The sequence below is a fragment of the Polyodon spathula genome, chromosome 4 (assembly GCF_017654505.1).
Source record: "Polyodon spathula isolate WHYD16114869_AA chromosome 4, ASM1765450v1, whole genome shotgun sequence".
In the NCBI taxonomy this organism is placed as follows: domain Eukaryota; kingdom Metazoa; phylum Chordata; class Actinopteri; order Acipenseriformes; family Polyodontidae; genus Polyodon; species Polyodon spathula.
In genome coordinates this window covers 52,756,411-52,768,751 of record NC_054537.1, presented here as the reverse complement: position 1 = coordinate 52,768,751, position 12,341 = coordinate 52,756,411, and the positions used below count along the sequence as shown (strand labels likewise).

The window sequence follows — 12,341 nt, the reverse complement described above, 5'->3', positions numbered from 1 at the left end:
AGGGAGGAGAGATGGTCACCGCCAAGGCGGTACCACTCGAGGGGAAGCTCACCAGGGGACAGGCGGTCGCCGCGCAGGAACCGCTCCCCTTCCCCAAGGGACAGGTGGTCGCCGCTCAGGCTCTGCTCCCCTTCTCCACGCAGGCGCAGACGTTCACAGTCACAGTAACCTTGAAAGCGCCCAAGCTCAGCCGAGCGGCGCTTTGTGGAGCTGGCAGAGACTGTAAGGGCTCAGCAGACCATGCTGGAGACCCTATTGAAATCTTAGGGCAGGCTGTACCCTACCACCGGGCAGCCCCAGCCCCCACAGTCTCATTCCCCATCCCCTCTACCTGGACCCCCTAGCCCAGATGAGCTGTCCTTGTCGGTGTCGAGATCAGCCACCTCCATCGGGAAGGCCACAGTGGGAGGCTACTTAACAGAGGGAAGAGTTCTTGGCCCTAATGCAGCGTGCATCTGCAACCACGGATATTCCCTGGCTGGTAGACCAAGAGGGAAAGGAGAACCACTTCCGCCAACAGAAAGGGCACCCACTGCATGCCCTCCCCCTATGCCAGGACTTCCTGGAATTGGTGTGCTCCTCCTGGAGCAACCTAGTGTCTGTACCCTCAGCCTCCAAAACAGCAGAGTCTCTGCTTCTTACTGCAGGAGCCCAAGAAGTGGGCCTAAGTGTATTCCCCACTATCGGGGTCACGGTTTTGGTGCAAGGTTCCACCTTCACCAAGGGGGATAAGGATCCAACCTGTCCGTCCAAGCCTTGCAGAACAACAGATGCGATGCTCAAAAAAGCTTATGCATCGGCAGCACTTTCGGCCCGAGCAGCAAATGCCATGACCATACTAGTGCTCTACCAGAACCATTTGCCAGAGAGGCTGCAGAAGAGAGCTAAACAAGCAGACACGGGCGAGCTCCAGACGGCAGCTAAGGTGATGACTGACCTAATAGGGGAGTATTGGGAAACCAGAGTACCTGGAGAAAACTCACGCAAACATGGGGAGAACAAGCAATCTCCACACAGACAGACCCCTAAGCCGGAATCGAACCGAGGACGCAGCGCTAACCACCACGCCACCGTGCCGCCCAGAAGGCTGTTACTGTACCAATTTCATTGATTTGTTGGTTATGATGTAATCAGAAGAAAAAAAATTGTATTAGTGGCAAGTCAGCTGTTGAACAGCAAAATAGATATCACAATGTTTCATTTTATCTTATATTAATAAAATGTGGACATATGTGCATCAATTACTGGGTACCTGCACAGCCTGGCGCCCCTGCTGTGCGTCTGCCAGCAGCTGGATGGTAATGGCCCTGGAGTCCTGGACGGCATCATGGAGGTAGATGAAACTGTGCCCCACATGTCTCCCAACACTGCACTTCCGACAGATAGGCACCGAGCAAGTGTCACAAAAGAACCGCAACACCTGGACCAGAAAGAAAACAACTATTAATATTGCACATGTTTTATATAAATATTATACACTGTCCATATTAACAGTCTTAAGTAAAGTGCTGCAAAAAGTAGATTAAATTATATACTTTTACATGAACACATGGATGTGCTAGTGTGAAATGTGTAAATAGATGGCCTGTCACCTCTTTTTATCACCATACTGACAGAATGTCAGAAAAGTATCATCACAATCTGATAAGCAGTTCTGTATATACAGTATGTCTAAAAACTATGTTAACTGGACTACAAGTTCAATAGGCTACCAAAATATAAATGTGAAAAGCACCTACTTTTACTTGAAACCCTTGTGCTATTTTCTCAGTTTAACCAAATGTACAGGTCTCATCTATGACAACCAAGGACAGTTACACAACTGTAATCTTAAACATTTCTTTGGCTCAGCTTTAAAAGTGGTTCTTTGGTTCATTTATTTGCCTGCTGTTTGATTTGACTATTGCTGATGGCCTAGCTCACATGATGAATGTTAGCCCCTAACATTGATGGTTGGGGGTTGGGGGTTACAAACTCTTATGGTCATTTATGGTCTGTGGCATGGTCATAAAGAACACTGACATCATAAACCTTTCAAATACATAAAGCATGTTATGCTTGCAGGGTATAATTCCAGGGTGCTATTCCTGCTCCATCAGTTGTGAAGGGCCTCCGTAGTTGGTGTTGAACTGGGATTCAGGAACAAATCAACTCATCAAATTTAATGAATGGATTCACTAGTGATACTGTGACCCAATAATATGCCCTCCCCCCTCCCTTTACCATCCCTCCCCTTTCTCTGCCTCATTACCAACCTCCACCCCTGGCCTTCCCTACTGAATTTTACAAATTCCTCAGTCAAAATGAATAAAACAGGAATTCAAAAGCCATCAGAAATGAAGCATCTGAAACAAAACCCATCTCAGGAAGAGAGTGGGGCTACTGCAGGTCAAATATTATCTCACCATTCCAAAGTATCCTCAGCAAAACTGGTACTGTAGCAGTTTATACTTTTCAATAAAATAAACAGCAAACTATGTAATTCCCTAAGCTTAAGAAAACTGATCTTAAAAAAAAAAAAAAAAAAACAGTGTCAGTGGTCACCATTGATGCATGTTAGAATCTTGAACCCATTTTGCAGGTGAAAGTATTGTAGATACTTCCCATCCACGCTGCAAAACATATACAAAGACAATAACAAAACACAAGGTGTTTTGCCCTCATATACAAATATACAACAATAAATAAATCATAATAAACAAACCACACTGCTTTCGTTGTCACTTATATATACAGTAATAATAAATAAACCAACACAAAATAACACAAAGGGTGGAGGGGGAGACCCCGTTCTAAACATTACTGAACAGGGCTGCTCGCCCTGTTACAAAGCCCATAAACACTGATCAGCTTCGACAAACAACCAGTCATCCATTTTGGCACTGTAATAACCATAGCGACGAGGTCAAAGTTCAGTTGATTTGAACTGTCAGCAACTGCAGTTTGCTTGCCAGTAGGAAGTATAAACGGCACAGCGACACGACAGCGATAATCGCAGGTCGCCTTGCTCTTCAATGACAGTTGAGCGATGGAATATAAACCGAACTTTTAGAGCCACATTGTTTTCTCATAGAATGTTGTCTTTCACCAACATTCCGCACGATTTAGTAAGTGGTTATGTATGTCCTTGAATATCTAAAGAAAATACATTTAAAAAAATTATACAACAAAAGGATAATATGTTTCCTACTTTGCAGGCTATGAAATGGTTGGTTGTAAAGGTGTCCATTTTATTATCTGATTGGAAAACTGTATAATGTAGGTAAATGTGAAATAATTTCCTAATACATTATTTTATAAAGTAATTTGTGCACTATGTCTTCAGGAGAGGATAGTGTTTGAAAACTACATAACATACCATATATCTTTTTTTTAATACACAAATCATTAGAAACAAAAATAAATATTTCAACAATGCAAGTTGTTCACATTAATATATAGGGAGACCACAGATGCATATTTAAAAGTAAAAAAATAAATGATATACACACACACCGTATTACTTCATTTTGGCATCGCCATCGAATTAAAGACTCCCTCGTATTAAACATTAAGGTATTTTTTCTCACCCTACTATAAAAAAACACACAGTAAACAAATAAACGAGCAACACTGACTATGTAGATGTAACGCCCCCGAAGAGACAGGAGCCTCATTCTAGCACGTAAATTACAAACTAATGTACACACACATAGTAAGCACATTTTATTATGTGGTAGTACAGTTCTGAAAGAAAATCCAAGATAAACTACGTATAGAACAGCAGTCCCTCAGCAGTTCTTATAGATGGTTTTGTTTTTAGTTCATGTAATTCCCGTACGCAATCCCGTACAAATAAAAACAATGTGTTTACTACCTAAGAAGATTTAGTTTCGGTTTCTCTTTTCATGTAAGTTACAGTGAGAGAAAAAATAACCGAGTAGGATGGATATATATATATATATATTCTATAAATATATATATATATATAGATATATATATATATATATATATATATATATATATATATATATATATATATATATATATATATAACATATAAATTTAGTTTTTGGCCGCAGTTTTTTGTTATTTTCTCCCAATTTGAAATGTGCAGTTATTATTTAGACTCGGCTCACGGCTACCACCCCTGCACTGACTCGTGAGGGCGAAGACGAACACACGCTGTCGTCCGAAGCAAGTGTCATCAGCCGACCGCTTCAGCGACGCTCTGCCTCCTGGGAACTCCCGTCCACTGTCTGCTGTGGAATAGCCCAGACTCGAACCAGGGTAGGATACAGTCGGTTACAGTAGGTTAAAGTAGGTCAAAGTAGGTTAACCACACACTGCTACATACAGGTAGGCTACCGTATTATAGAAAATAAGCAACCGCGATACTTCTGAAATCTCATAAATCATGTAATAAAATATTGCAGCTTTTGAAAATCATAGTATTATTAATTAAGACAGTACAGCCCAAGACGCTTTGAGGGGTTTGTTTTGAACCTGTAAGCTTCCCGCGGCACTCAATCTGCTTGCTATGCCCTTCACACAGAGTAGGATGGGCAAACGTTTTTTTAGATTAAACAAACAAAAAAAAACCAAATAGATTATTAATAGTTTTCACTTAACATATCTAATCAAAATTGAAAAAAAAAAAAAAAATGCTTTTTTACGTACCAAATTCAAACTACAGTTGTTATCCGGTGACCATCTTGGATTTAAGTTTTGCACTCCACTGACTTTAGCTTTTAGAATGTAAAAAAATAAAAGATTTGTCACCAAAATATTACAACTTTTCATTGGAAAAATACATTCCAAGCTAGACTGATTTTAATTTGCATAGGTGTTATTTTTAAATGCATGGGTTTTGTTTATACTGTATAAACAGAAACGTAACGTATTATAACACATTTTGAACGGACATTTATTTGTACGTTACAAAATTATAATTATACCCGTTATGCAATATTTTTAGTAGTATTTCTTTGGGGTGAAAAAGTCATTACGTTTTACATATTAAAAATTTGTAAAGAACGTTATTATACATTGGATTCATGCATTTGCCACTGAAAAAGCAGGTAATGTGAACATTAATATGAAGTATTTTTATTTTTTGTAATAAATGTAACCCAGTTTAAACTGAATCTGTGCATTGCAAAATCATGTCTCTCATGTTTTACCACATTACAAGTTATCACATTACAAGTAAGCACGTTATAAAATATCACATTACAGAATATCACAATACAGATAAGAGCAGTTACAAAAGTACGATAAGATCACATTCAAGTAAGAGTAAACCAAAGAATACAGTAAACCGATGTTATAAACTGCAACAGTTACTTGTCGTTCTGTCTCGTTAATACTTCTGGCAAATGTGTAGCTCTCATGCATCACCCCATTTGTTAATAATAACACAACACGTTTTTCCCAAATGAATTCTGCTTCCTCTTATAACTGTTTGGCGCCTTCTAACACTCACAGCAGCAGCACTTCTTGTTGTCATTGTCTTGGAGGGAGAGAACATGACGCCTGTGAAAACCTGAAGCGAGTTACTTAATCCAACCCAAATATCTTGCAAAACCACACCTGATATAGTAATAATTCAAAGAGGTGTCTTCTGGACACATTGCTCTAACCAATTAAATAGTTTTTGAGAGTTTGGTTTGATTTTCGAAATACCGGACCCAAAATATTTAAACTGTTGTTTTTTTTTTTTAATGTTCTGACTGTCAGAATAAGGCACAAACAGATTCAGAAAGAGTGAAATCTATTACATTTATTTTGATGCAGTTTGTATGCATAGTATAATGAACTCGGCGAGGTTTTTTTCAAAAGTAAACCGCAAACAAAACTAAGTGCGCCACAGACATAGCGACGCGGCTAAGTCTGGAAATGTCATTGCTGCTTGTCTTAAAAACAAAGTGATATGCATTCCATATAAGTTTACCAACTAAAGCATCACCATTTTCTGTTAAATATTTACGATTAAGATTGTCGGCGTTAGGCAATGTTTTACTACAGACAGAACTGCGCACAGTCACCGATACATTCCTCTCTGCAATAGAACAGTGGCTGTCCAGCAAAGCACAGCGCTCTGACAAACTCATTAACACAGTCATTCTGCGCTCTATTTCTAGAGGCACATCATGCCATGATCAAAAGAAATTCCTGAAGAACTCCGGAAAAAAGTTGTTGATGACTATCAGTCTGGAAAGGGTTATAAAGCCATTTCTAAGGTTCTGGGGCTCCACCAAATGACAGTCAGAGCCATATTGTACAAATAGAGAAAGTTTGGGACAGTAGTGAATCTTCCCAGGAGTGGCCGTCCTGCCAAAATCTCTCCAAGAGCAAGGCATAAAATTGTCCATTGGGCAAAAATGGGATTCATGGCAGAGTAGCAAATCGGAAACCACTGCTCACTAAGAAGAAAATGAATGCTTGTCTCAAGCTTGCCAAAAAGCAGGTGGATGGTCCTCAAGAGTTCTGGAACAATATTCTATGGACAAATGAGTCAAAAGTAGAACTTTTTAGCCAACATGGGCTCCGTTATGTCAGGCGAAAACCAAACACTGCATTCCACAGTAAGACCCTCATACCAAGAGTCAAGCATGGTGGTGGTAGTGTCATGATTTGGGGATGCTTTGCTGAATCAGGACCTGGACGACTTGCCATCATTGAAGGAACCATGAATTCTGCTCTGTATCAGAGAATTCTACAGGAGAATGTCAGGGCATCCGTCTGTGGGCTGAAGCTGAAGCGCAGCTGGGTCATGCAGCAAGACAATGATCCGAAACACAGAAGCAAGTCTACATCAGAATGGTTGAATAACAAGAAATTTAAAGTTTTGGAATGGCCTAGTCAAAGTCCAGACCTAAACCCCATTGAGATGTTGTGGCAGGACCTGAAACGAGCAGTTCATGCTCGAATACCCACAAATGTCACTGAGTTGAAGCAGTTCTGCATGAAGGAGTGGGCCAAAATTCATCCACAGTGCTATGAGAGACTGATCAATAACTACAGGAAGGGTTAGGTTGCAGTTATTGCTGCTAAAAGTGGTGTAACCAGTTATTGAGTCTAAGGGGGCGATTCATTTTCACATGGGGGCATTGGGTGTTGTATAACTTTCTTTAATAAATAAATGAAATAGATATCAAAATGTTGTGTTATTTGCTCAGTCAGGGTCCCTTTTATCTATTATTAGATTTTGGTTGAAGATCTGATAACATTCAGTGTCCAAAATATGCAAAAATGCAGAAAATCAGGCAAATATTTTTTCACGGCACTGTACTGTAATTTCTAAGAATTCAAAACTCTTCTTCACTTCCACTCAATCTTAAATTTAAAGAATGTATTGTTGTATCTGCAATCTAACCATTATGTGTTTTCTGTAACAGATACTGTAGTAATGTCAGGAATCCCAGTAATGGATAATTTTTCATTTATGGATTCTAGTCAGCTCTTCTAAATCTACAACAATCAGGATGAAAACGTGTGTGTTTATTTAAACCCATATTTGTTTTCAGCCTGCAAAACCATTGACACCGTTAATCATCAACAGCCTGCCATGCAAATAGCTGAACACCACATGATCTAACCCTGTTAAATCAAAAAGGTACTATTTTAGGTGGTTAGTACTAACCTCGGTTTTTGTCACTCAATTTCAAAGAAGCCGACAGGCCTTCTATTAAGTGCCTCACTGTTGTCTTTTACCAACTAATATGTGATTTAATAGAATAATTAAAAAGGCCCAGAGTAAATAACCCTTTAGTTAAAGGCCAAAACAGGAGAGGCATTGCAAACAATCCCCACCCACCAAATCCTGTCAGAGACCATTATCAAAACAGATCTTACTGGGCAAACAAACTCTGGTGCTTTCAGTTTGGTCTACTGCCAAGACTGCTGTGGCCACTGACTGTGTACGAGGTTTCCTTGACAACAGTTGAGAAGCTGGAAGCTTTAATCAGTTCATACGTCAGGAAATGGTTGGGAGTTCCACGCTGCCTCAGCAGAGCGGGACTTTATGGTAAAGGAATACTGCAGCTACCAATCTCTGCTCTAACCGAGGAGTTTAAGTGTGCCAAAGTCTGACTGGAAATTACATTAGTAGATTCACGCAACAAATGCGTAAGGGAGGCAGCACCTGTGTTGAAAACTGGAAGAAAATGATCAGCAAAGAAAGCTGCGGAAGATGCTAAGACTGCCCTTCGATTCGGAGATATTATGGGAAAAGTTCAGCATGGAAAAGGTGGTCTTGTTCTCAGTTCAGCTCATCCTACATGGCACAAGGCAACCCCAGCTCAACGAAGGAAGCTGGTAGTCAATGAGGTGTAAAAGCAGGAGGAGAGGATCAGGTGTGTAAAGGCCGTTTCCCAGGCCAAGCAGGGAGAACGGATGAGATGGGTGTGGAACAACGCAAGATCGGCTGGCAAGACCTATGGACAATGGAACAGAGCAGGATCAGTTTCCTCAACATATGATGTTCTCCCATCACCACAGAACCTAAACCTCTGGGTGGGTGAGGATCTCCTTTGTGTTCATCACCTGCAACATTAAGTCACATTTTGACAGGATGTAAGGTGGGTCTTAGCCAAGCATGGTTTATTTGGTGCCATGACCAGGTGCTGCAATGTTTGGCCTTAGCATTGGAAGACAAGCATAACCTGACCAATAAGTTGCCATCAGTTCCATCAAAGCATCACGCACACAAAAGACAATATTCCTCTGTCCAGGAGAGCAACCACAAAGAAAAAGTGTTAAAACCAAGCCTCGCCCAGGACAACTGGAAGATGCTAGAGACGGGAAGATGCTGGCAGATGTTGGTCAGCGGCTTATATTTCCACCTGAGATTGCCACCACTAACCTTCGACCAGACGTTGCATTGTGGTCTGGATCAGCACGCCTTGTTCATCTGGTAGAGTTAACAGTGCCATGGGAAGATGCTGTGGATGAGGCATATGAGAGGAAGAAACTTCGGTATGCTCAACTAGCTGCTGAAGCAGAACAGTGAGGATGGAGAGTCCGAGTTTACCCAGTGGAGGTTGGCTGTCAAGGATTTGTGGCACACTCTACAACCCGGTTTCTCAGAGATGTCGGTTTCAGTGGCCAAGAGTTGTGTCGCACAGTGAAGAACTTATCTGAAGCAGCAGAGAGGAGCAGTAACTGGCTGTGGTTGAGACGGAAAGATTCTGTATAGGGATCTCAAGCACAATAGAAAGAAAGCAATGCTGACGTATGGGTAAGTAAGCTGGACTGAGCTGAGTGGGGGATGGAGGGGGTGATGCTGGGACGCCAGAATCATTGTTGAGTCCTCTTGAGGTGTCGTGGGCTAGTCGACGAAACACCGATGATGGAAGGTGCCCACTTGAAGACCCCAGAGATGTACCCTACTTAGCTCAATCCAGACAGTTGTCATGCTTATGCGCTGGGGAGACCGCACTGGGTTGATCCCCGGAGCCAGCATCTCAGCCGCTGTGTGTGCTGATGCACTGGGGAGGCAAAATGAGCTGATCCCTGGAGCCAGCATTACACTTCAGCAATCAACACCAGACAGAAGGATATCTACATCATCACATGGAAAACAACACAAATGGACGGAGATGCAGACGGATCACATTAGTTTACTGTAAAGCTATGTCTTAGCTGGTGTTTATCTTGGCGAGATCAGAGTTCAAATCAGCATGAAGTTTAACATCTACTCTCATGTAATGGAAATCAACAACAGATAACTAGTAATCTCATTATTCACACAAAAACAAATACATTGCATAATCTGTTTTATAATTACATTTATGTACAGTCTTCTAAAAGAAAACAAAACTCCATTGGAAGTGTAACCCCCTCTGCATGCAGTTATTTTAATTTGTCACAGTTGTGAGACAGCTTTTATGTTGTTTATTGTTTTTCAAAACAAGTTATTAGAGGATTGATTTATTACAGTCATTATTGTAACCTCGTGTGGTTCAGGGTGTAGGAGCTAGGGCTCCTCTCCCGTTTGTCCCACCAAAATATCTGTCAACCTCCCTATTTAACCTCAAGTCACAGCCTAATTCTCTGTCTTGCCTTTTCATTTGCGCATCACTATGTTCGTGTATCCCTACACAGCCTTTTCTTCTCCCTCTACAACACCACTGTGTTCGCTTCCAACTCAATCATTTAAATCTAACATTATCAATTTAGATATAAAATAACTACTCACCCACCACACTTTTCTTTCTCTTCAGAATCCGAATTCTTAATTCTCGAATGGTGAATCCGAATTCTCTGCATTTCTCCTTATAGATATCATTCAACTTTTTTTTTTTTAAGAAGAAATCTGTCCGTCCTGCTGCTTCTCGTCCATCTGACAACGTCACTGACCCATCTACTGTTGCCACTGCTGAACCTGCCACCTCAAGCTCTGTTGATCCTGCCGTGCCCGCTCCCGGGCACCCACGCTTCTGATATGACTAATCCTCCCTGGGATGTTCTCTAGCTCAGCTTTTCTTTAAAGACTGGCCCACTGACATGTTTGTGAAAGCTCTCTTCAAAAGAAGGAATTTCAATTCTGGCAGGAAGCGAGCAGATTTCATTATTTGCTATGCATTGCCAATCCATCACAGCTGTACCCATCTTTCCTCCTCACATCTCAGTTCATCAAACCAGGCTTTTCAGCGGACACTCCTCCCCTGCTGTGCACGCTCCCTATCCCGATCTCCAGCCTGTCATGCTACCCGATCCTTTAGCTTCCCGATTGTTTCTATGACCCGACCTCCAAATAACCACTTACTTTAAGCAACTTATTCAGCCTTTCAACTCTGCTGTTTCTTCAGACTTTGACCGCATGGACACACTGAAGAACAAGATTTCTCGCTTAGAAGCAGCATCTGGTTGTTCTGCTTTCACAATCTTCTGCAACCAAATCAAATCTGCCCTGTACCCTTCAACCAGGATTTAATTCTGTCTTTCCTTGTTCACGCAAAAGAAAATCTAGACAATTCAGCGATTGTATATTCACATCCCTTCGCAATCTCCTTACGGCTGCTCAGGGTAGATATGTACTGAGAATAGAAGAGTGGAGTCAAGGGTGACATTGAGGTTCTTTGTGGATGAGGAGGCAGAGAGGGCGGTGGATTCAAAGGGATTAGAGATCAGTGGTGGGGGATCTGATTTGGAGAGGTTGAGTTTGAGGTGAAAGTGCATTCAGGAGGAATTGGTACAAGATGCAGATAGAGATATAGGAGGAAATGTCATGGAAATGACACAAGAAGCCATAGGAAGAGATGAGGGGACTCAAGGAGTGGGTGTAGAGAGAAAACAGGAGAGGTCCCAGGACTGAGCCTTGGGGGACACCTGTCAAAAGAGAGCAGGAGGCAGGAGGCAGAGGGTGAACCACGCCAGAACACCCAGTACGTGCTATCAGATCAGGACTTCACTAATGCTGAGCAGAGGAGCTGCAGCATGCCATTTCTCATATTACAATTGTACACAATTAAAGGTGCAGTCACCAATTCTATTATACATATTTTCAGCCAGTCTTGTATTCTAGGGGCCTTGATGCTCAAAGTAGATTTTTCTTCTTGTTGATCTTGTCGCTGTGAGTAGTGCTGAAATAAAACTCCTTTGTTGCACTAATGGAATACTTTGTCAGACAGTACAAGCAGACGACTACTAGTCTAGCATATGCTTAAACCAAAAATCACCATTTTAATCCCTTTTTTCAAAGATTTCCCAGTGGAAATCGATGGCCCCACTACGTTGTAAGTGCCACGTACCTTAACCCAAATTTAAATTCTGCACTTGGTCCCCATTTACTTCTGTCTGTCAAAAAGCTTGAGCATTTTAAAAGAGCCCAGATTAGGCTGTGCACATAACATTGGCTGCCAAATAGTGATCTCTAGATACATGTAAAGTACTAGCTGGTGTAGGATATTCAAAACACATTTTGTTGTGTCAGTGCCTCAGAGTTTCCTGCATTTAAACAAGGATTTTTTCCACTTATCTACACCCCATACTCCACACTGTTAAGGGGAAAAAAGTTTTTTATTGAGAAAAAAAATATATATTAAATACTGAACAAAAATAAATACAACATATAAAGTGTTGGTCCCATGTTTCATGAACTGAAATAAAAGATCCCAGAAATTATTTGTTTACATCCCTGTTAGTGATCATTTCTCCTTTGCCAAGATAACCCATCCACCTGACAGGTGTGGCTTATCAAGAAGCTGATTAAACAGCATGATCAATACACAGGTGCACCTTGTGCTGGGGACAATAAAAGGCCACTCTAAAATGTGCAGTTCTCACACAACACAATGCCACAATGCGTGCAATTGGCATGCTGACTGCAGGAATGTCCACCAGAGCTGTTGCCAAAG

General features: G+C 41.4%; 1 protein-coding gene across 1 annotated transcript in view; it reads right to left on the bottom strand.

The window, feature by feature from the left end:
* Nucleotides 1–12,341, bottom strand: part of LOC121314626 (E3 ubiquitin-protein ligase TRIM71-like) — a 75,876-nt gene that overhangs the window by 33,000 nt on the left and 30,535 nt on the right. The window contains exon 2 of the mRNA XM_041248076.1: nucleotides 1,253–1,420. Within this exon, the coding sequence (XP_041104010.1) occupies nucleotides 1,253–1,420 (168 nt within the window). The remainder of the gene's footprint in view (nucleotides 1–1,252; nucleotides 1,421–12,341) is intronic.